At 39.2% G+C, this 25,404-nt stretch overlaps 1 protein-coding gene across 16 annotated transcripts in view; it reads left to right on the top strand.

The window, feature by feature from the left end:
• The window catches only part of tle3b (TLE family member 3, transcriptional corepressor b), a 33,050-nt gene extending 7,646 nt beyond the window's left edge, over positions 1–25,404 (top strand). For 5 of the 16 annotated variants that reach the window (XM_048184472.1, XM_048184474.1, XM_048184473.1 and 2 more), the window contains exons 6-22: positions 6,054–6,116; positions 6,222–6,326; positions 10,746–10,778; positions 12,575–12,779; positions 12,924–12,940; positions 16,662–16,781; positions 17,627–17,677; positions 17,763–17,915; positions 18,333–18,465; positions 18,682–18,857; positions 19,452–19,516; positions 20,448–20,697; positions 21,442–21,689; positions 21,800–21,947; positions 22,261–22,411; positions 22,755–22,831; positions 23,807–25,404. In XM_048184472.1, the coding sequence (XP_048040429.1) occupies positions 6,054–6,116; positions 6,222–6,326; positions 10,746–10,778; positions 12,575–12,779; positions 12,924–12,940; positions 16,662–16,781; positions 17,627–17,677; positions 17,763–17,915; positions 18,333–18,465; positions 18,682–18,857; positions 19,452–19,516; positions 20,448–20,697; positions 21,442–21,689; positions 21,800–21,947; positions 22,261–22,411; positions 22,755–22,831; positions 23,807–23,914 (2,103 nt within the window). In that variant the 3' untranslated portion in view covers positions 23,915–25,404. The remainder of the gene's footprint in view (positions 1–6,053; positions 6,117–6,221; positions 6,327–10,745; positions 10,779–12,574; positions 12,780–12,923; positions 12,941–16,661; positions 16,782–17,626; positions 17,678–17,762; positions 17,916–18,332; positions 18,466–18,681; positions 18,858–19,451; positions 19,517–20,447; positions 20,698–21,441; positions 21,690–21,799; positions 21,948–22,260; positions 22,412–22,754; positions 22,832–23,806) is intronic. The other 11 variants (XM_048184484.1, XM_048184481.1, XM_048184482.1 and 8 more) reach the window with 11 other exon arrangements.

Below are 25,404 nucleotides of genomic sequence, written 5' to 3'. Positions count from 1 at the left end.
TTCCCATGGTAATAAAACTAATTAATTAAATTATTAAATGAACAAGTAAATAAGTAAATTAATGATCAAATAAGTGAACTATTGCAATCTCCCCCACCAGATAATACCTTGTATCGGCATTCTGACAGGCTCATAATAGGATGTGATATGGCGCATTTCGCCCAACACTACTGATTAACAGTTATTAGACAGGACTGTTAAACAAAGAAAGGGTATGCAAAAAAGTATTACTAGTAATAGCGAACAGTAATAGTAGTAATGTAATACTTTATTTACCATCAGCATTCAGCAAATACATTTTATATCATTTAAACAAATCTATGAATATCTAATAAACGTTTAATTTCACAAACCTTGCATACTTAGTCGAATCAATATGCAAGATCTTCTGAAGTATGCATTTGTGCACACTTTAAACCCTTAATTTTAAACTATGCTGCGCTGTATTCAGTTATCCACTGTCATATTCATGTCATTTACATTGTGTGCTGTATAGGGATGGGTATCGTTAAGGTTTTAACGATATTACTACTCTTACCGATACTGCTTATCGATACGGTACTTTAACGGTATTCTTATCGGTACTTTTTGTTTATATATATATATATATATATATATATATATATATATATAAGAGCTGAATTAACATTGCTTTATATTATATAGTGTCCGGCATTTTTGGTGTTTTATGTAAGATACAGTAAGAACATGAACAAAGAAAGTAAAACAAACTGACAAATACAATAAAACAAAGATACAAATGAAATAAAGTGCTTTCATTTGTTCATGTGTTCAGGTAATATAGACCTAGCCTATAAAAGAAATCTAAGTAAAGTAACCAAATGTAAAATAACACTGGATGATTTTCACAGTATAAATTAATAGATTAATGCTTATTAAGGATAACTATATCCAGAAGAAGCGCTGAGTGATTTTATCTTTGCATTTTGTTGTTTGATTAGCATTGATGGCACAATCATCAGAATAAATGTTGTGACTGCTGTCACTTTAAGACAATAGATATTAACACACATCGGATTTTCTCCCAGCTGTTCATTTACACTTACGATATAAACTGCGTTTAAGTAGCTAAACACGCTCCAATCCGGTCATTTTAACATATTTGTGTGTGTATTTGATCGTTTCGACGTGCACCTGAAGCCCAAAGTGTAATTTGTTTGTCTATTAGAGACCCGTTTTCAGCCTCACACAATTCAGCCTGAGGAACAGCGTCTCTTGCGCGGATTATTGTGCTTTCAGCGTTTTAAAACGTTGATAATAATTATCAAACATTTACTGCAATTTAGCAACAGTAAAGACAACAATCACCGATTGTGCTGATTCTGACGTTAAGTTTGGGTTTAGGGAGAAATGAACGCGCGCAGCTGTGAATAGAATAAAGGGGTGGTAGACGAACCGTGGATAGTTTTTAATAGTTTGTTTTACCTCAGAAATCTTCTTTCTGATGATACTTGGAAGCCAAAATCGAAATCAAAAATAAAATAAGCATAATATCACAGACCTAAAGTGTAAGCAGACGTTTAGTTGTTTAGTTCTCTCCTCCATCGTCACCATTAAACAGGGATTTCATGTGAGCGGCTGTGCGCGCTGTAACTGCGTGAGCGCGATCTCTCTTCTGGGTTGCGAAAGCAAAAATGCACCATAGACAAATGTCCTAATATTATTGCATACAGACACAGCTGGCGACTCTGGCGAGATAGTATTCGCAAGATAATGTCTATATAGCAATAATAAATGTACGTGTATTTTTTTCATAATTTCTCCAGTACCGATAGCAGAACCGTTAACGTCAGAGCTTATCGATACACCGGTCTTTCAAAATTTAGCCCCGGGGTCAATTTAATACCGGGTTTCGGTACCCATCCCTAGTGCTGTATGTAAAATTAGTCGCATTGTCTTTATAAAAAAAAAATAAATAAATTCTCAATGCACAAACGTAGCAGATTACTGAGTGCCTTGTTGGCTACAATGTTTACTTCCTTTTTATTTGATTTTTTTTTTTTTTTTTTTAAACAATTTCTTTATTTGTAAAAAAAAAAAATAAATAAATAAATAAATAAATAAATACTGTAATAGGATTATAGAATCAAGAATGCAATCTAAAGTCTAAATTAATCTGCTCTCTAAGATATTTGCATCAGCCATTATCGGTCAACTGCTAATTCTAATATTTATTTTTTATTTTTTTGGCCAGTTAGAAACACTTTTTTTAATTTTTTTTTTTTAACCTACGTTTGTGTCCCAATTTGTGTACTTTAGCACTGTTCCATTACAGTTTTGAATAGTGATGTATAGTGTGTGTTGCGTTCACACTAAATATTTAGTATTTATGCACTTCATATACCTGCATGATGCATTGATTTAACTGGAAAAAATAAGTGAAATGTTGGACACTTTATGCACTCAACTGTTGTAAGCTTTAATTGCATAACATAGGGGGAGGTGCTATCATACTCTAATGTTGGATGATAAAATAACCTTATGAAGTTTATACAGTAGAGGGTGGATTATATATTATATTGTAAATGCGTAGTGTGTTGTGCATCATTTGGGACACAACTTATATTTAATCTAAACAAAAATAAAAAGTAAAATCATTTGCTTTAAATTAAAGTAAATTTGTCACAACATTATAATTTTCAGCATGGAATTTGCATTTATATTAAATGTTTATTAATTAATGCTTTAAAGGGCTAAAATGAGCATTTTTTTTGTGTCGCTCACAGTGAAATATTCAGTATTGCCCGACATGCATTTTAAATGTAGACCAAAACTGATAAATTTAAAGTCTCTAATAGAGCAATTAACCTATTGTTATTTACTCACTTGAAATGGCTACACTGAATATGTGTTATGTTATTGGACACTGCAGTGTGTAATCAGATACAAGCAGGAGATTTTAACCTGCTTGCCACATTGCATCTTTAGTGGTGGATATAGATATGGTGGTGTTTGTGTGTGTAATTTTAGGCCACATCTGTCTCTCAGCTCTGTTCGCTGAACCAGGTGGTCGTGTCTGTGTCCTTTGTGTCCGGTTTCAGCAGATGAATGCACAGAGAGACACAAACATCACTAAACAGTTCCAACAGGATTTGTGCTGCATATGCAGCAAGGGCAAGACAGAGACACCCTGTACAGACGACTGCTGCTCAATGCAGCCTTTCAGCCCGAGGGAAGCCAAGGGTTAGAGGACGCTGTGTCAGGCGAGAAGGAATGAACTCAAATGTGTAAATGCCATTGAGTGCTTTCCTTTATTTGTTAGCGTGTCTTATCTGTGAAGAATATGTGGCTTTTTATGTTTGAGTGAGCATGTAAATGCAAGTTCAACCATACAAACGGACTCCTTACTTTCTCTCCCTCTTGTCTGTAATTGTTCTTTGAGTCACAGAGAGAGTGCAGCTGTATGTGTTCATTTGTCAGTGAGTGGCTCTCCTTCAGTGTGCAGTTGTTTTGCAGCATATTTAATCCTCATCAGTGTCTCCCTGCACTCAGCTCGTACCCACAGCAACAGGTAAATGGCTTCTGGCGTGCCATTGACAAGGCTGTGTGTGAGAGCTCTTCACATGCTGCTTGACAGCACTGAGCACCTGGGATTGTGAAGCTGAGCAGAAAGCCTCTCTCTGCTGAAGGGCCTTGTTTTCACTCCCTGTGCCCTATTTTTTTTTTTTTCATCAGCCTGTGTGGGAGCTGTTCTAGTAGCTTACGGCACTCAGCAATACCACACTTCCTGTTCTCTTCCCATGGTGCAGTGGTTTAATCTGAGGTTAATGTATGTAGTAGTTTAGTTTGTGTGAAGTGATTCGGATTAAAATCCTTTTGGCTTGTTTTATGTACTCTATCAAGGGTGAATCACACAAAAACATCCCCAGTTCACATTTTACCTCTCAGGGAAAAGATAATTTTTTTTATTTTGCATAAAGTAAATGGCTCATTTTGCATGAAGGAAAATTAAAAAAAAATTGCATTGTTGAATTATTTGTTTTCTTTCTTAGTTTATCATTACTGTAATATGTCGGGGTCACTTTTCTGTTTTCTTTTGTTTTTGTTCTTTGGTAATTCCCTTAGTTTCCCCTAAATTGTTTGCCATTGTCTTTTTTACTGTAATATAGTACAGTGTTTTTTTTTTTTGTTTGTTTGTTTTTTTATCATCATGAGATTGGAGGATAAAATGTCATTTAATTGTCAATGTCACAATGCAGAAAAACTTCACAATTTTTATATTTGTAAGATCATTAAGCATAGACATTTTTATTTGAGATTCACTCTTGTATCATGTCTTACCTGAAATATTTTTCCAAGCTTGGATCCTGTGGTACATGGTGTTGTGTACTAACAAGTAATGTATGCCGTTTATCAGTGGAAAAGTCGCTTCTGATAATTACTGTGCAATATCTTCTCCTTTGGACAGTCACCAGGGTTTTTTGGCTCAGACATAAGGGGTTGTGTTTCTCAATCTTCCCTCTCTTACACACACACACACTTCACCCCACCCATGAAAGACAAGCCGTTACTCCCCCCCCCTCCCCCGTCTGCTCCCTTTCATCCCACATTAATTTGCTGAGTTGATCTGATCGACAGGCCGAAAATTCAATTTAATGACCTGCCCCTGTGCGCGTAATATGATTTTGCTGCCTGTTATGGTCAAGCAGAGCTCCAATTTACATAATGATCTGAGGGAGAGATAGGGGTGGGCCGGTTGCTGTGGCAACCTCAGAGTGGCATACAGGAATGGAAGCCTAGAGGAGGGGGGGAACTGATGGAGTGAGCGAGGAAAAAGAACTGTGTGTGTATGAGGGCAGGCAGCGTTTTTATGCCTGAATATTTCTTTTGGTTAGATGCCAACAGATTGTTGTATGCATTTGTTTTGTGAAGGAGTGTGTGTTTGTGTAGCAAAGCTGGGCTGAAAAAGTGTTAATAGCTCAATGACTCTGAAGGGGTGTGGAGAGGGCTTAGATCCTTTGTTCACGTCCCTAGAGACAGTTCATCACAGGTCAGAACACATCCACTCTGAACCGCTCTAAAGAGAGACCGAATCCATCAGAGTGCCAGGGTCAGCACCCTCCCACAGGCACCGAGGTCACGCTGCCAAAAAATGAATGGAATGTGGCTCTCAGTGAAAGAAAGAGAAATTTCTCTCCTCCCTCACCTGCTGGGCCATCTGCTCCAACCTATAATCAATTTGTTCACCGCCCCATACTTCCTCTCCCCCCTCCCTCATTCTCTCCTTTCCCTTCTCTCCCTTTCATCCTGAAGCGTTAGCATAGCTCATGATGAAATATAGCTCTTGGGGACTTCAGGTAGCTGTGAGTAATGCAGGAGAACCAGAGCATGTTGGCTGATTACCCTGTCCGTCTCTCCATATCAATAAAAGTCATTTTGAATATTGCTGTAGGGCTCTGGTTCCTCGCCTCCTGCGCTGCTGGAATGGGAGCATTGGGAAAAATGGTAATTGCTCAGTATTGCCATCGTTAATCTCCCAGCACCAAATCAGCATTAGCATATTTCAGCATCTTAATGAAATAATCTGTCTGGGTAATGAGGGGGTGGTGGGGTGGTTGAGGCCAGACGACCCCTCCCCCCCCACCTTCCTTTATCTCTCCTTCGCTCTCTCCATCTCTTGGCCAGATGGGCACCGCAGGCCTTCTGCCCATCTTGGCCTGGCAGAGCTGTGGATTTGGCCAGATCTGTTTCAGTAGCAGTGTGCTGGAGTGCCGTTTGGCTTTGTGAGGCGCACACACCATACCAGCCCTCAAAGAGCCTCACATTCATTATGCGCTGAATCAGACACATGGCAACATTAGCGAAAACAGACGTTTCTGAAATTTTTACTTCATTAATCAGGAGTTCTGGAGGTATCCCATCATGCCTCCTTTAGATCCACGGAGGCTTGATTAGAGCATTCAGCAACGTGAAAGTAACGTGAGGGTTTCGGAGCGCTTGCTGTTGGGAATTAAGTACATTTGAGTGATTAGAGAAGAGCTGACAACATTTAATAACCACTCTGTTCGTATGTGTCTCTTTTTCTATTTCAGACTGAGATTGCCAAACGACTAAATGCAATTCTTGCTCAAATAATGCCTTTTTTGTCACAAGAGGTAAATATTCTCCATCTCATTTTATAAAATGAGCTGTTTGCTATCTTTATATCAGTTAGCCCATGATAATTTACTGTGTATTGATTTCTTTTCTCTTTCTTCCAGCACCAACAGCAGGTCGCACAGGCTGTTGAACGTGCTAAGCAAGTGACAATGACCGAGTTGAATGCCATCATCGGGGTACGTGGACTTCCCAATCTGCCTCTCACCGTGTGTATACCCCTCTTTCTCCTTCATTTGACCAGGGCCAGGGACAAACCTGCACACATGCAGCTCATTGTACTAATGCATTCATGCCTGGCTCCTAAATGACAATTGGATTTATAGTGTGTAGTAATAAAGCAGCTAAATTAGCCTACTCCCACAGGTGGGGTCAAAGGTGATACGTCAGTCGTAATCCTCCACTGTAAAACCTTAAATCAAACACGTATCATCTCAGCAGCTCTTAAACAGCCGTTTATACTTGTGTTCTGGGGGGAGATCAGGATTGTTGGCGTGTCTTAGTCCCATCAGTCTCCTGCTGCAGATTTGCTCCTGCCCTTCATGGTCTGATTTTTACTTTGTTTTAATTTGTAATGTGATGTTTACACCATTTTGTTTGCCTTTTTAAGCCGTCGTTTTTGTCTTGTCAATATGTGCCAATCTGTGTGTCTGTTTGTCACAGGGTTTGAGATGCATGTGGAGAGAGACATGTTTGGGCTTGTGTAGTTAAGCTCTTGTTTTGATCACACAAAGGGAGAAGTCTAATTCTGTCAGGGTTGTCTGTGATTAGCCATGTTAAATACTTTAAAGAGCTTGTTTTAAGGAGCACTGAGAAGCTTCCTACTGACTTGGGCAACACAAACATTACTTAACAAACATTAAAGTAAACGGGTTTCTATATGCCAGCCAGTACGTTTAATTGATAATTTATTTAAATCAAAATTATGCAGTCCTGTAGGTCAGTAGACTATAAACAGAAGTACTCTTACATGCGCAGTTAAGCAAGCAATGGCAGTTTTTTGCGTAGTCAAGCTACAGTCTTCATCTTTCTGTCCAAATATACATGACACAATGCTTAATTGAATATTTAAAGTGTCGTTCAGAGCAAGCGCGCAACGCTAAGGTCAATTGTATTCTGACAAACGTGTATACATGCTTGACAGTCTAGGTCTGTTAGTGAGACTTTTCAAAAAACAAAGTAATACAATTTCAGTCAGATTAAAGGCCCATTCACATGAAAAACATAAACTATAAAGATAACTATAATGTAATATTAGTGTCCTCACCAGCTAATAATAATGTTCTGTTTATTATAAAAGTGTAGGCAGTTATGCCATCTTCCGATTTAAATGCTCAAGCTCTCTAAATTCCAGCGGATTCTGATTCTGATGTCTGTTAGGCTGCTTGATATTTCAAACTAGTATTTATCATATTGTTTTAATATATTATTGTAGTCATAAATGCACTGTTTTGTAGCGCAAAGTAGTTTACTGTTTACTGCACTGTTGTTCTAGTATTTTCCTATAGTGGCTGATGAATTAAAAGTCTCGCACGTTCACAAAAAATGGCTTTCTTCTGCATTGAACAAGGTGGACAATTATTGTGTGAACAGGCCTGAAAGCAGCATTCCCATTTCATTTTAAAAAGACAGATTATTGTTTTAGTCCAACTTATCAAACTTTGAATGCGCATGTAATAGTTCTTGGTGTGTCTCCTGTGGTGACTGTGGTTACCCAGCTTTGATTAGCCTGGGCTGGGCTTGTGGGTAGGAGGTCCTGAGCTGGGTCAGGACAGCCAGAGCCAGATATTGGAATTCAATTAAGGCAAATGAGCCAAGACTCTGACCCCTGTTTTCAAGGTAATTGCTTCCTCGAATCTGCCTGAATGCAACTGTCGACGGGGCTCCATCATTTAACAGCTAGCCATTCAGCAGAGCAGCTTGGCAAGAGGTGGGGGAGGCATGGGGGCAGGGCTTGTTGCTTCTGCTCACACATACACACACTTAGCAGTCACATGGTCATCATGATGGTGGATAAATAGATGTAGTCAGGCAGACACTTGCCGCACTGTTGCAGGAATTAACACACATCCTCACAGGCTTGGGAGAAAAAACAAGCTTTTATGTGTTGGCTGGTGAGATGGCAGGAGATCAATCTGTGTGCCCTGGTGAAGGGGGAGGGGGGTCATTAAAGATTCACTGTTAATCAGGAGCCAGCAGCGTTTGTCACGGAGAGAGAGAAAGGGAGAGGATAAGGAAGATTGTGAAAGGAGAGACATTGTGAGAGGGAGTGATATCCACAGGGAGGGGCAGAGGCAAATAAGTGGGTTAGCAAGAGGATAGAGACGCCCATGAAAGCTTTAGTCTGCGGTACGACTGACCTGGTAGTGCTGTACGTGTCTGTGGCTTTGCCAATAAGTTGCTGCCGTTGAGTTCTTGGGTTAATGATGCTGTAACAACAGTGTAAATGAAACACACGCACATATTACATTTGTTAGGGCTGCACGGTTGTTCAAAATAAAATTGAAAACGTGAAATGGCATAGTGCGATAATCAAATCACAAGGGTTGCGATATAATTAAATGTATGCGCTGCGTGTTTTAGAGTGAAGCATGGTACTGTTCTCTTTGTTCAATGTTTTTACTGTTACCTGGTTCAGTATTAATAATACAATGTAGTAATGTCTCATTGTTTTCGTTTCAATTATTAGTAGTAATAAAAATAAGTTACAAAACATTTATCATAATTTTTTTTTCAGGGGTGTAACAATATATCGTGTCACTATATATTGCAATACAAAAATGAAACAATATGTATCGTGATAGTGACAATATATGTTGTGTATAGTTCACCTAAAATGAAAATTACTGTGAGGGGAAAAAATTCAAGTTTACAGAGTTTTAGTGTCAGTTCTACATTCAAGTCAGTTATTTCAAATGTAGCCGCGCGGCAGGCACGCTCGTAATGGAAGCAACGCGGTCGCGACGCGCATTCGGTGCGTTTTCCAGGCACATTGAGATTTTCAACTCAACTTTTCAGAATGCCACAAGCGCACCTCAGGCCATGTGACAAGAACCAATCGATCAGCTATGGCCTTTCCGCAACAAAACATTAAAATCTCAGCCGAAAAGCTGATCATAGCTACAGGGTGGTTTTTATATCTTATCTCCATAAATTTATCTAGTAGTAAAGGTAATGCAAGGGCTAGAAATCAATTTATCCTTTGCTGAAACTTCCCACTCCTCTTGGAGAGCGCAGTTCATGGTTGCATACCAACGACTGACGCCACGGGAGCGCAAGCGCTTTGGAAAGGAGGAGAAGCGGTGCGGCCGCACCTTATAGCGTTTTTAGACGCGATATGTGAACGGTCCCTTAGGATTCTTAATTCTAATTTCATGTTTAACTTTTTTTTTTTTTTTTTTTTTTTTTTTTTTTTTCAGTGACAGACAGACCTATTCAGCTGTTGATTTGAATACAGAAGGTTTTTATTATTTTATTGAACCTTGAAATGTGATCTTGTATGTACAACAAGGAAAATTATTGGAATTTGTTAATGTTTTTTAAATAAATCTTATTTGAATTTCTTTTCAAAATATCGTGATGCGTATCGTATCGTGAACTCATTATCGAGATACGTACCGTATCGTGACCTGAGCGTATCGTTACACCCCTAATAATGTATAATAATACAGCGGGGGAATATTTGTGGGTCCTGATAATGCCAATAGTCTTATGTTATCAGTAAAAAATGGCCTACATTATTCTACATATATCTAATTAATGACAGAGTGCAAGCATATTCATATTTTTCTGCATTTTCAGCTTCAGAATCATGAATATTTTTATTCTGGTATCAACATTGTCCTGTGCATTGGTTTACCAGCACCAGGTTTAAGCCTATTCATTTCCACCCCCAATGTAATACCAAATTTAGCGTTTTGATCAACAGTTAATTTTTGTTAACCTTTTACCATATGTCTTGAAGTATCCTAATTACATCCCTATTATTTTTATTAAGTCATATTGAGATATAATCACAAAAATATTTCACCAAATTGTGCAATCATTTTAAATTGCAATCACAATTTTTATCAGAGAAATTGCAGTTAGTTAACTTAATCACCACTTGAGATGGAAATTAATTCAGGTGTGATAAAGCCAAACTGGACCTTCATTTCATACATTTTATGTAGAAGTCAATGTGTATGTTAATGCTTTTCATGTAAAACATTAGTGGCTGACTCTGAGGTTTGCTGCTGGTTTGCTCTTTGTTTTGATACAGAACACCAGATTCACTTTGCATACTGTTTCTGTTCATTTGCATTTCAGATTTCACACTAGCAGTATAAATGGCCTCAGTCTGTCTCAAAACATGGCTTATGACAATAAAGGCGAATGTTCAGGCAGTTATTTGCCACTTTTAAACCATTAGCGGTTTACTAACTTAATTTCTAGGAAGGTTAAGGGTGTTCAGCTCTGTGCCAAGGTTAGAAAAACACACATTTAAATACAAAAGCACCCTTCATTGCTAAAATAGTGTTGGTCAGCATGGTGTGCCTGGGTGGATTTGTGAAGTAGTGATGTGTTATTCATGAGTGACTGTCTATGTGAGCGTGTAATGACATGCTCGTCTCTTTTTCTCTCATCAGCAGCAGCCTCATGCTGTCTACCCTTCTCTGATGGTCAGTGGTGAAGACAGACTGTGTGTATTATATTGGGGTTTTTGAAGTGAAGCTGAGACCCCAACATTCTTTAGATCCTAACGCTTCTGTTAGCTAGTGTGTTTATGTTCAGCATTGTTCTTCCTTCAGTCAGTGGTGTCAAAGCAATGGCTTTTTACTGCGGGAATAGTAGTGCTTGCTCACACGGGTTTATAAATATATATTATATATTTATGAGTGTTCTTTAGATGATCACTGCAGGACTGCTGACGCATCAATAATATGTATTTGATACACATTTTGTTTGCTTAAAAGAAAAACTGAATGCATTAAATTTTGCATGAGAAAAATGTTTATGTATTTAGAACCACAATCTTGAATTACTATCAGTTGTCTATTCACAAGTCTAATATATACAGTATGAACACTACTGTTCAAAAGTTTCTTGTTTCTTGTGCTCACAAAGGCTACATTTATTTGATCAAAAAATACAGTGAAATGCTATATATATATATATATATATATATATATATATATATATATATATATATATATATATATATATATATATATATATATATATATATATATATATATATATATATATATATATATATATATTATATCTTTTCCCAATTTTGATCAATTGAATGCATCCTTGTGAGCAAAAGTATTAATTTCCTATAAAAAGTCATACTGGGTCGTACAAACTTTTGAACAGTAGTGTAATTCAGCTTTTTATCTGACATTGAATGAATGTCAGTATTTTTAAGCATTATATGGACTGAATTATTTTGATTTACAATTAAAGTACTGATTTGAACTGAATTGGCTTTTCTGTAGTTATTACTAATGTGGGTGTGTCTGTCTACTGTAGATGTGGGAAGCTCGTGTGCAGTGAATGTATGTGCCACAAAACCATTAATAAAGCAAAATTATCTTGGTTATAAATTATACATTTATTACACTGTGTACAATTAAGAGAGTTAATATGAATGAAAGCAGTGCAATGAGATATGTAGCTTTTATTTACTTTTTTTTTTTTTTTTTTTTTTTTTTTTTTTTTTCTTTCAGACATTTAGCAAGGAACAACATAATGTTTGATTCAGATGGGATTCAAATCACACAATGAAACACAAATTTACCTGATCTCTTCAGTTGCATCACATCTTCCTGTAATCAACCACTGCTTTGACACCACGTGTTAATTTTAAATTAACACAAACGTAGAATGGCATATCTCATTGGCTGTTGTTAAGGAGGCATGGAGGAGTAGTGTAGCCTATGCGATGGTAACCATGGATCTGTGTGTAAACTCAGAAATACTATGGGCTGTGAGGTGACTGCAGTGTTTACCAACATTTCACTTAACTCACTTGACTCTTTGTGTTAATGTATGTCTACATATTGATTTAGTGAACCAATATCTGATCTCATTTTCTTTTTGCCTCGTGTAAGAAGGGAGTGTATATAAATCAAGCCTGTTTGAAACTCATGTATTTAGTAAAAGTTTTGTGCATTTCCTGATTTGTTACAATAAGATGCATGTTACGTAGTGTGGATTTTCAAGAGCAGTGCATACATTTAGAAATCTGTATTATGTGTTGGAGTGAGCTTGTCCCGCTGAGCTCGAGGAGGACATGTCCTTGTGAAAAGTGTCCTGATTTGATCCAGCCACTAATGGAGGAGTTAGGGTGCCAATGTTCCTCTCCATGCATCCTGTGAGAGAGGGGCTTAACCGGTCACCTTTATTCAGTGCTTGCTGTCCATATGCCTTTTCCATCCGACCCACTTGATGTAAATGTGTGTGTTGACAGCAGCAGCAGCTTCAGGCACAGCACCTTTCTCATGCTGCCCACGGACCCCCAGTCCAGCTGCCCCCTCACCCCTCGGGGCTACAGCCCCCAGGCATCCCTCCAGTCACTGGTTCAGGATCAGGTCTGCTGGCGCTGGGAGCTCTGGGCAGTCAGGCCCACCTGCCAGTCAAAGATGAGAAGAACCACCATGACCTGGAGCACAGAGGTAACTCACACGTGCACTGAAGAGAAAACAAAAACAAATGTCCTGAAACAACGCTCATGATTTGGTAAGAAAATAAATGTAAATGCTGACTTGATGTTTTTCTTTGTTTCTTTTATCGTCTTCATCATTCTCCTTTGGATAAAGAGCGGGAGTCTAGCACGGTGAGTTCTGTCAATTTCTGATTCTCTGAATACTTGCTTTATTTTTTCCACAAATAACTTCAGTTTTAATGTGTTCCTCACACAAAACTACCGTATGGTTGCAGAAGTTTTTGCATGAGTTATTTTGTGTCCCTTTTAAATGTGCCTTCAGTAGCTTTTTAGCTAGCGTTCGTATCACTGTTCTTCATGTACCGACACCACAATGGTGTTAGACACTGCACTGCCATCTGTCAAAGCAGATCAGCATGATCATCTCTGAATTTTATGTAAATTACACCGATACTAGTGTGTTGAACAGTTAACACCATTCCCTTACCTGTTCAGCAAAAAAATAAGCAACTTGGGCATCACTACTCAGGATTTTCTTTGTCATGTCTTTCTAATTTGTATATGCCATAGTGATGTTAGAGATTTTTTTTTTTTTTTTTTCCCTTGGTCTTTGTTTTCATTTATTTTACCATTGTCTCTGCTGGTCAAGTATGATAATAAGTGCTATTTTTAACAATAAAAGTGTAATTTTCACTCTTTGCAACAGCAAACAGCACTATACCGCTAGTGTATCTACAGAGACTGCAGCCAGTGAGCGTGAGGATTCTCTATGATGTTTAGTAAAACACCTGCACATTACAAAATTAAAGTGCTTTTAATAGAAAACTATTGAGTACAGTATTCATTTCATGAGTGTACACCATTCAGTTGACTCTTTACAAAAAAACATGCTTTATTACTTAATATGTGGGGAAAAAATAGCTAGTACAATCTTTTACATTACTCCTTTTGTGTTCCACAAAAGTATACTGTTTGGAATAAGGATGAAATGTCATGGCAGAATTTTTATTTTTCGTTCAACTGTTCCTTTAAGTCGTGACGTCTGATAAAGAGGGAAGTCAGTGGTACGTTAACAACGAGTAGAGCCGAGCAGGCAGCATTAGGGCACACTAAGCTTTTAAAAAAAAAATAATAATAAAAAGAGAAGGGAGCCTGCTGTATAATCCTGCTTTTAATCCAGGTAAAAAATGTGCAAAAGCACAGGCCAGGGATTAGCAGCGCTATAATTTCATCACAATTAAAAAAGACTTTGACTCTCTATCTTAAAGGATTTGTCCTCACCCACTCTTCATGTCTGCAGCTCTTGGCTCAGATAAACCTTACTCTTTCAACCATATCTCATTGCCTCCTCCTTTGTTTCTTCAATTTTGTTAACTGCTCTTTCATTCGTTCCTTTTGCTCTTTTTCTTTACAGCTCTGGTTCTCTCCCTCTGAGCCTACCTCTTGCCGTGTTTATTTGAAGTTTTCATATAACCACTTAAATTCTCTGTATCTCCCAAATGCTGTATTGCCCCATTTCACCTCTTAAACTGGATATGCAGAAAGGTTTGACTTGGCAATAGAGTTTGTGTATGTGTGTGTGTGTTGAATGGGTGCAGTCATGCCTGCAGAAATCAGACTCTGCTGCTGATTAGCGCTTAGTGCAGCAGCGGCCATCCTGCTCTCTGCCCGCCAGGACTTCCTGTTGTCACGGGTCATCTGATAGCACCGCTCTGACTTTGCTTATTGAGTCACGTTAAGCCTGTCTTAAAAGGTCAGCCTATTAAACCTGCAGCTGAGATGCACACATACACGCTCAGTTGCTCGCTTGCTCCCTGTCAGGCTGAGAGAGCAGTCTAGGTCTATTTATTACTTTTGGATTAGCAGCAGAAGGGGGTGGGGAGAGAAATGGGCTGCTTAATGCTGACAAAAGCAACACTGAGATTGTTGTAGAGTGTTTGTGAGTGGGGTTTAAGCTGCTGGGATTCCTTTGTGTCGTCTCCAGGAGAGCATGGAGTTCCTTCTGCCTTGGAGATCACTTCCTTTTGCCCAACCACATCCTCCTTTTCATCTATCTCCCCTTCACTCTCTGCATGAATAGAGGTTTGTCAGTCAGACTGAGAGTGTGGGCTTGGCTCTGAGATCATGCCCTGGCAGGGCCGCACTCTCTGGCCCAGAGATGGTGCCCGTCTGCCCAGCCGTGCTCACAGAGGGAGCGCCACTCAGCCACTGCCATTCTCACTGCATTCTGGGCAATGAAGCTTTAGCTGCTCTCCCTTTCTCCCCTCTCTGCTTTTACTTTCTACTGTATCTACACACACTTTCTTATTTCTATATTTTGTGTGGTGAAAACCCAGGTTTGCTGGGCTTATTTGGAAGCCTCCACAATTTGGTCAAAAATTGGGATTTGTATATCAATATGAGAATAATAATAATAATTGTATTAATATTGTGAAAATTGTTGTTGCTGTTTTGTTACTACTAACAAAATAAGAAATTACTATTGTAATATTTCACTGTAAAATAACATTTAAAAATATAATAATATAATTCTATTTTACAGAACAATTGTAAAATTACAATACTAATATATATGGCTTTCTTAATTTTCAAATGTTAAACAGCTAAGCTTTTATTTAGCGGAAAACCGAAGAAAGCTCTCAACTCTCTATTGTGCTTATTACAAGTTTAGGAAGTTGATTGACACGGGTTGTGTTTTGAAATACACAAACTCTCATGCTGAGACGGTTTTCGTGAGGAGCAGCATTTACTGTGAACCAAGCTGTTCTGAGACACTGAAAACATCCAATCATATGCCACGCTTTACTCAAACACACTGTGCATTTTATTTAAATTGCAGCATTTGAGTTTTGATAATCGCACTAAACCGCGTTGCATTTTCGTGTAAACCTACAGTAAAAGATCTTGGTAGAGGGCCATGCATGGACTCGCCTCCTCTCCTGCGGCCTCAGTTAAGGCCCACTAGTTGTGGTGAAAGGGTGGCTTTTTGCTGTGTTTTAGTTGGGATGGGCATGTGCGGGAGGGTAGGAAAACAAGCTGTCGTCTGGCTGGTTAACTCTCAGGGTGAAGGGCCGTTTATTCTGGTCTGGTGTTTGCGTTTCACTGTGTTATTCTCTCTCTCCCCCTCTCTGTGCCGCAGAGATCAGTTTTCGCTTGACCCTGCTGTCCAGTTTGGCGCATTCATGTTGTGTAATGCTCGGTGCAGGTTGCCCAGGGCTGCGGGGTTAGCCCAGAATGTTTGAAGTGTGGTGTGGTCAGGCTGGTTTAGAGGCCTCACTCTTCAGGGATAGTTTGCTCAGCTGTCCCGCCTGCTTTGCTTCATGGGGCCTGGGCTTGCTTGCTTGGCAGGCCCCACGCTCTCTCGCTTCCTCATTGCCAGGGAGTACGGGGTGATCTAACAGGGCCTGGGGCTTAACCCCCTCGCTTTTCCGTGTTTACCTTGTATGAGGGAGGAATTTACACACATGGCTCGCTCAAAGCCACCGGTGGCCCCATGTCGCCTCTGATATTTGTATTTGTGCTGCTGAGAGCCTGGGCCATCCAGAGCATAGCTGACTGTCTGCAGCTAATGAGCTGAACCTAAAGTGCCTGTTACATTTATACTGAGGGAGAAGTTTTTACATGGAGTGTTTAAAATGTAATAAACCTGAATATATAAATGTACGTATGCTACAGGGTGTTCAGGGGGTTCTATCAATTTGAGTTTCTCAAAATTACACCTTTTAAAGGTGGATCCTGAAATATTGATTAGACTGTGGGAAATGTACATATCCTTTAAATGTAATGCTATTTTAAGGGAACGTTAGGAGTTTGTACTGTCAGCAATTGCACAGTGATAAGCTTTTATTTGTGATTTGTTCTGATCAACTATTTTCTCTTTCTGTCTCTACAGAATAATTCAGTATCGCCGTCAGACAGTCTGAGAGCCAGTGAGAAACACAGAGGCTCGTCTGAGTACAGTCTGGATCCGAAAAAACGCAGAGTGGAGGAGAAGGACAACATGAGTCGATATGTAAGCTTCTCTCCTATAAGCCCCAGCTATACAGTATGAAAAATATTAATTTTGATACAGATTACATTCAGCAGTGTTACATTAGTGTTTTAAAGATTAATTTTACCTGATGGCAAATGTAATCTACAAACTATAAATAATGTCTAATGAACAATGTGATACTAATATATTGTGCATCCCTAATTAGTGTATTTTCATTTTGCTGTTAAATTTCTAGCAAAAACCTATACTACTGTTCAAAAGTTTCTAGTCAGTATGATTTTTTTGTAATATTTAGCAAGGATGTATGCAATTGATCGAAAGTGGAAGTAAAGACATTTACATTGTTACAAAAGAATTTTGTTTAAATGCTTTCCTTTTGAACTTTTTATTTATCAAAGAGTCCAGAAAAAATGTTTCGCGATTTCCATAACAATGTTAAGAAGCACAACTGTTTCCAACATTGATAATGTTAATACGTTTCCTGAGCACCAAATCAGTACATTAAAATGATTTCTGAACTGAAGACTGGAGTAATGACTACTGAAAATTTATCTTCGCTTTTGCCAGGAATAAATTAAATGTTAAAATATATTAAAATTGAAAATGGTTATTTTAATTCATAATATTTCTGAATTTTACTGTTTTTCCTGTATTTTGATCAAATGAATGAAGCCTTGATGAGCATAAGAGACTTCTTTCAAAAATGTTTAAAATATCTCACCGACTCAACTTTTAAACTTTAGTGTACATTTCTTTTTTTTTTTTTTTTTTTAATTTTACTCATACCCTGTTGTAAAATTATTGAACCAAAATCCATAACTCTTAAATCACTCAAGAATTGATCTACTATTTATACACTACAGGACAGTGATGGCGACAAAAGTGATGATCTAGTTGTGGATGTGTCTAACGAGGTAAAAACTAACATGTCTTTTCCATTTTTGTTTGGAGGACATCTTCTCTTTTGTATGTGACTGACATTTCACTTTCCCAATGTAGGATCCTGCCACTCCAAGGGTCAGCCCGTCTCACTCTCCTCCTGAGAATGGACTCGATAAGACCAGAGCACTGAAGAAAGATGCCCCCAACAGCCCGGCTTCTGTGGCCTCCTCTGGGAGCACCCCCTCTTCTAAAGTGAAGGACCACCCACATGTAAGGCTTAAAGACTAGAGGATGGGCGTTTGTGGTGTCAAGTCTCTGCACATTTGCAAACCCTCTTCCTCTCAGCAGTTTTATAGCTGCAGCATAAATGTCAGTTTGAAGCGTAACATGAATACATCAGCTACTGTCAGACAAACAGCGGCTTAGCTGCTAGCCTTGGCTAATATCTCAATGCGCTTAGCTAGCCTCAGAGGGGAAGAGGAGAAAAGAGAGAAGAGAGAGTGATTAAAGATGAGTGAGAGGATGAGGTCTCGGGAAAGGGTTCGGTCTGAAGTTTAGCTTTATCCTCCTCAGCTATAATGAGCTGTCAGTGTTTGACTGGATTAGTGCGAGAGCTCTCTGGATCCGAGCATTTGTGGTATGTAGCTTTAGCTTCGTTAATTCCATCTCTGTTCCTTCATCTTGCAGAACGACAAGTCCTCCACCCCAGGTTTAAAGTCCAACACCCCCACCCCACGCAACGACGCTCCCACCCCAGGAACCAGCAACACCCCTGGGCTCCGGCCCATACCCGGAAAACCACCTGGCATGGAAGCGCTGGGTAAGTAGTAAATGCGCACTTTATAAATCTGTCCCTTCATCAAACATTCCTATTTGTCTAAACTTATAGATTGTGACCATATTTTTATTCATGGGACAACCTTTTGAGCCAATTGAACTAATCTTTTCTAACCAGCCAAACTTGTAAGTGTGAGTAGCCTATATAGTTATTGCTTTTAAACTTTTGGCTTTTCTTCTCTCCATATATTCCCATCAGCACCTGCCCTACGTACGCCATTGTCAATTGCGGCGCCGTATGGGGCTCCATTCGCCATGATGGGTCACCACCCAGAGATGAACGGCTCATTGACCAGTCCAGGTGTTTACCCTGGTCTTCACATCTCTCCTCAGATGAGCGCCGCAGCCGCTGCTGCCTATGGACGCTCACCGATGGTTAGACTTCTTTTGTCATCATTTTCTGTGATTACATAAACATTCCTAAAGGGTTGCAGAAGTTTGTTGTCCTGTTCGTTTTCCTTTCTTCACCTCCTGTTCTTCTGATCATCTAGGATAGTGATTCTCAACTCCAGTCCTTGGGACCCACCTCTCTGTATGATTTAGATGTCTCCCTATTCAACACACAAGGAAGCTAAGATATTGAATCAGGTGTTTTAATTAGTGAGACATCTAAAACATTCTGGTAGGTGGGTCCCCAGGATCTGGAATGTCCCTCAGCAGCTCTCCTCCATAACTCCGTCTAACCGAGCATGCATACCCTGTTAGGATAGCATTCCGTTTAAATATTATCTTTTGTATTTGTAATGCGTTTGTTCTGCATCTCTATTTTTGCATGGAAAGTAAAACAGTCTCTAATAAAGGCTTGAGGGGAGAGTGAAAAGCGCAAACAAGCGCTCAACTAGAATATTAAAAATATATTACAATAGAGCTGATACAGGAAAAATTAGACTGTCAAATCAGTTTCAGTTTGCTTTGTAGCTAATGTATTGCTCACATTCTACTTTATGCTAAGATGTCTGTGTGTTGCAGGCGGGCTTTGATCCTCATCCGCACATGCGTGCTCCCGGTCTGACCTCTATACCTGGAGGGAAACCGTAAGTGCTGTTATTGAGCTATATATAACTATGTATAACACACTACTTTTCAAAAGTTTGAGATCTGTAAAAAAGAAACTAATAGAAGTTTAGTTTAGTTTAGAAGCTAATAATTTTATTCAACAAGGATGCATTAAATTGCTCAAGTGACATTTATAATGTTAGAAAAGATTTACATTTAAAAAAAATGCTATTTGTTTGAACTTTCTATTTATCAGTGAACCCTGGGGAAAAAAAAAAAAAAAAGTATCAGTTTCCACAAAAAAATTAAGCAGCACAACTGTTTTTAACAAGAAATGTTTCTTGAACAGCATATTAGAAGGATTTCTGAAAGGAAGAAATTACATTTCAAGATATATTAAAACAGAAAAGTTCATTTTATTGTTACACTTTAAATTGTAATAATATTTTACAGTATTAATTAAAAATTTGAGTTGTCAAAAGTACAGACTTCGATACCAAGTTGGATTTTAAAAATGTGATGCTTTGAGTGCTGTTGAGCTGATTTGTAAACACCTCTGATTGGCCTTTGTTTCACATGCTTCAAAAATGCTTTGTAAATAAACATCAATGATGCCCTTCACTGAGTGCTTACAGATACAAACGCTTTCAAATTCAAATTGTAGCCAATCACAGACATATCCGATGAGCACATGAACAGAATGGCCAATCTGAGGTGTTTACGAATCCACTCAACAGCGCTCAAAGCATCCCATTTTTAAAATTATAGTATGGAATTGGTACCGAATTCAGCACTTTTGACAATTCTAGTGTTAATGTTTTTACTGTATTTTTGATCAAATGAATGCAGCCTGGCTGTTGCTGAGTTTAACAGATTTATTTTAAAAACTTTTGAATGGTAGTGTAAGAGAATTTATAAATTTTTGATCATTCTTATTCTTTTCTCATTCTTTCATGTCCTGGTAAATAGGGCCTACTCTTTCCATGTTAGCGCGGATGGCCAGATGCAACCAGTACCTTTTCCTCCAGACGCTCTGATTGGACCAGGCATTCCCCGTCACGCCCGCCAGATCAACACACTCAGCCACGGTGAGGTGGTGTGCGCCGTAACTATCAGCAACCCCACGCGGCACGTCTACACTGGCGGCAAGGGCTGCGTGAAGATCTGGGACATCAGTCAGCCTGGCAGCAAGAGCCCGGTCTCGCAGCTCGACTGTCTGGTAAAAATTTATGTTGTCTAATCAGTCCACACAAATTACCAGGCTTATTTTTAAATGATCCTTTCTGAAGTACAAATCCACTCTCTTTAATTTTTTAAACATTACTATTTTTAATCTTTATCCTCCCTTTAAATCCCCCTGCCAAACTAAGAACCAAATCTGTTAGCTATGCGTAGTTATTTTAAGGGAAAATACCACGATGGCTCACCATTATTCCCCTCTATCAAAATAACCTGCTTTTTTTGTGTGTGCATTTCCCTGTGCTTGCTCCATAGTGCAGAAAGCTGTGTATTTGATGAGCTGTTTGGCCATTATAAAGTGATTTAATTTGTCTGAAAGCCTGAAGTTATTGATCTCCCTCAGGAACAGATCTAGAATTCTCCTGCTAATTTGAAAATGTGCTTCATCCTGGTCCTGCAACTAAAAACCCTTAAAAGCTTTTCCCTACCCACTTACCATTCTGTGCCCTCTTATCGCCCGCCTCTTCTCCTCTATTAACCTTCATAAACACAGGTTAGACAAGATTTAGAGAGCCAAAGCAAATAACAGGGAGCTGGACTGTTTTTAGCTCTGCCATTTTGATTGGTCTACCTCTTTAGCCTGATTATTAAGGGGCTAGAGATGGATATTCGTACGTATTCTTGTAAAATAGAAAAAAATGTAATTGCTTTTGTAACATTTTTATCAAAATCCTCTTTTAATGCAGCATTTCTCAACATGAGTTCCCCTCTTCTCTCTCTTTAGAACAGGGATAACTATATCCGTTCCTGTAAGCTGCTTCCGGATGGCCGTACTCTGATTGTTGGAGGAGAAGCCAGCACTCTGACCATATGGGATTTAGCCTCTCAGACTCCGCGTATCAAAGCTGAGCTCACCTCTTCTGCCCCAGCCTGCTATGCGCTGGCGATCAGCCCAGACGCCAAGGTTTGCTTCTCATGCTGCAGTGATGGAAATATTGCTGTCTGGGACCTTCACAACCAAACCCTTGTCAGGTAGGAAGCACACCAGGGGATGCCACGTGAGATAGTGTCTCTTTGTGGATAGAGATGTATACACTGTATTGATGCATTTAAAGACAATGCCTATATGTTTGTGTATGTAGGCAGTTTCAGGGCCACACAGATGGGGCAAGTTGTATAGACATTTCCCATGATGGCACCAAACTGTGGACAGGTGGACTGGACAACACCGTACGGTCCTGGGACCTGAGAGAGGGACGACAGCTCCAGCAGCATGACTTCACTTCACAGGTAAACTTCACATGCTTACACACGAATACTTTGCTCTGTGATACATGAGCACAGGTATTGTAAAATGTTACCTAATTTCTTTTACGTACTAAATAGAGAGGAATAACTTGGCAATTACTCAAACATTGTAGGTTTGAACCCTAGAAGAACTGATTCATGTTGTGTTAATTGTGTATAATAATATAAAGGTGATATTTCTGTGGTGAAAAGAGTTTTGTGTCTGACTTATTTTAAAGATTTACTAATGGTCTGTATGCTAAGTGCTCTATATGCTTTTAGATCAGTGTGTGATGTGCTTTGCGTTCTGATGCAGATCTTCTCTTTGGGCTACTGTCCGACGGGCGAGTGGCTGGCTGTGGGAATGGAGAGTAGTAATGTGGAGGTGCTTCATCATACCAAGCCTGACAAGTACCAGCTGCACCTGCACGAGAGCTGTGTCCTCTCCCTCAAATTTGCCTACTGTGGTAAGACACTGTTATTCTACCTTTTATATGTAGAATAGATGTCTTGCACCTGAGAATAAATTGGGCAAAAAAACATTAGACTTACTGTAAAGTATGTCTGAGACATGACATGGGAAAACAATTGCACTTTAGCTTTAGTTTGGTATTCAGTGCTGTTTTTCCATTATAGCGGGGCTAGGTTGCACTTTGTACCACCCACAGCTCTCTTTCTCTCTCTTTCTCTCTCTCTCTCTTAATGGCCCACTCTACTTCCAAATAAGTCGAGCCATAGTGAATCAAGTCATTTAGATCAACCTTGACTCTGTACCCATTAGTGCATGTGTGTTTGTTCCATTTCCTAAAGGTAAATGGTTTGTGAGCACTGGGAAGGACAATCTCTTGAATGCCTGGAGGACTCCCTATGGTGCCAGCATTTTCCAGGTATGTCAATCAATACCTCATTCCCTCCCCCTTGCTACAGTGGTGCTCCAAATGTCCATATTACATTGGAAATGTTTGTGTGAGTTGTAGTGTGAGTTTGATTGATTCTCTCTTCGGGCTTTCATTGGGACTTTTGTCCCTGTCCTAAGAGTCATTGAGTGATGGCTTTTATTTTTGCTTCGGAATTGCAGCTGTACAGAAAATGCCATCTTTTTGTTTAATGGTTTGGTGCAAGGCTGCCATTTTTGAGCTTACTCTGTCTGAATGGCCTTGTCAAATAATGCACATAAAAATCAATCATCGGAGCATGTCAGTAGAGTTGACGATACTCGGCCTTGGCAGCTAGCTGAAGTTTAAGTACTAAAATTACTAAAACTGAAATAAAAATAAAAGACTAAATGGCAATAAAAAAATAACTAATAGACATGGCAAAAGCACATAATAAAATGACAAAAAACTGAAAATGAAAGCAAAATATAAAAATAAAAGCTATACTATAACAGTATATAAATAACTAAAATAACACTTCAAATCCTGCACAAAGCATTCTGTTGCTACTCCAACCTGGGTTTATTATGTTCGATCCCCAATGGTTAGAGTTAGCTTAGCGAAATGTTTGGTTAATTGGGAGAAAAGTTTCACACCTTCCATCTTTCTTTCAGTCTGACTGCTGATAATCCATTAACACTGTGTAACACTCGGTGAATTCTTGCAATACATGCAATTAGATGATAGCCTTTTAAAGTGTTTTAAGGCTCCCTGCTCCAGGCAAAAATCACACAACTCTGCACCGCTCAGATACGTTGCCAATTGTCTATTTATAACGCACCTATTTGCCTCTTAAAGTGGCGTAAATTTTTCAGTTAATATTTAGAAGGAAGTGATGCTGACACACTTCTGTTTGGTTTATGATTTCACCGAGGCTCTATTTGATTATGTCAGGCTAATTGTTTTTCTGCTATCCTCCCTCCACAGTCCAAGGAGTCTTCCTCTGTCCTGAGCTGTGACATCTCGGCTGATGATAAGTACATTGTGACGGGATCTGGAGACAAAAAGGCCACTGTGTATGAAGTGATCTACTAAATTCACTGCTTCACCAGATGTAAAGACCTATGGATGGAGCTTTGGGCCTGATTTTGATCAGATTCAAGGGATCACTCCTCCACTTTTTCCTCCTTTTATAGTAGGAACCCAGGTTAGGATTTGGTTGGTCCACTGGGATCGGATTCCCAGATGTTTTCATTTTTAACACACCTGGATTCTTGCAGAAGTGGAGCAGCCCTTTACAGATCCAAGCAGAAACGTGTTAAACTGTCCCAAGGACTCCCTGACGGCACTAATGTAGTAAATATTGTCTTGCCTTTGCTTTCGGTCTGCTCATGGGATTGTGTGTGCCTATTCCTTCCATAGTATTTTTTTTTTTTTTTTCCTCCCTCACCTTCCTTCCTTTTGAACAAAAAGTGAACGATCTGTGATGTAATATGAAGCAGTGCTTCAAATTTAGCCTCCTGCTCCCTGGACAATTTGTTAAAAAGTGTATATATGGAGTAATAAAGACGTTTTATAAGTATATAAATATATATATATATATAATTATATATATTTCCATGTCCTGATATACTTGTGATGGGTTTCTTTGTCCTCATGTCCTTAATGCTTGATGAATGTAGATTAGGACACAATTTTTAATTTAGATTTTGTAAGCACACTCTCTGGGCTGGCCATTTGCTAAAAGGCTCACATGGAAAACCCCTTCGAGAACAATCTTAGTAATTATTTTTTTTGCTTTTTGAGCCTGTGTGCTGTTCATGGAAACGGGATCAGACTGGAATCCTGCGGAAGTTGGAATCTGACACAAACATCCCAGAGGAGAGTGAAGAGTCGTTTGTAAATTGAAAGCGATTATTAAACTTGGAGAATGACTAACTGTACTACTTTTCTGTGCCCTTTGCATTGTGTGGCGTCTTGTTGGAAAGAGGAAATCAGATAATGAAGTGTGATTGTAACATGCTGACTCGGCATGAATCGCACGCTGCGATGAGTAACTTGCCAACTGATCCCATAAGCGGCCCCGCTATAGCTCACTGTTGTTGAAACGGGATATGACTCACCCCAGTGATTGACAGCTTATTTCTGCTGTAGAGCCCCACCCCAATGAGCCTGCAGCCCTGTTTTCGCTCAGATTGATGTAGACCTTCTTGGTGAGTGATCAGAGTCAATTGGGGATTCGCTTCTGTACCAGTTGAGCCAGTTTTCTAATGAATATATTCATTGCCTGCACTTTGGTGGAAGCTTGGTGTGAAAGTGTGTGCGCATGAGAGAAAGAGAGAGAAGAGCAGCGCTTTTAAACCTTTTTGTGTAAATGTGGACTGTTTTAACTGTGGGAACTGGAGTCCGTTTCATGGGGCCGCAGCAGAACCGGTTGCGGCAAACTCTGTCTTTAGTACAATACAAACCCTGACCCGCCTGCCTTTCACAACCTCTCGACTTCACACCAAAGTATGTAGCAAACTGTGTCAGCACTGATCATGTACAGTTGTTAATAATTCAATAAACTTTTTTTGTAAAACGTG

Source organism: Megalobrama amblycephala, linkage group LG3 (genome assembly GCF_018812025.1).
Source record: "Megalobrama amblycephala isolate DHTTF-2021 linkage group LG3, ASM1881202v1, whole genome shotgun sequence".
NCBI classification, from domain to species: domain Eukaryota; kingdom Metazoa; phylum Chordata; class Actinopteri; order Cypriniformes; family Xenocyprididae; genus Megalobrama; species Megalobrama amblycephala.
This window is presented reverse-complemented; position numbering and strand designations above follow the sequence as displayed.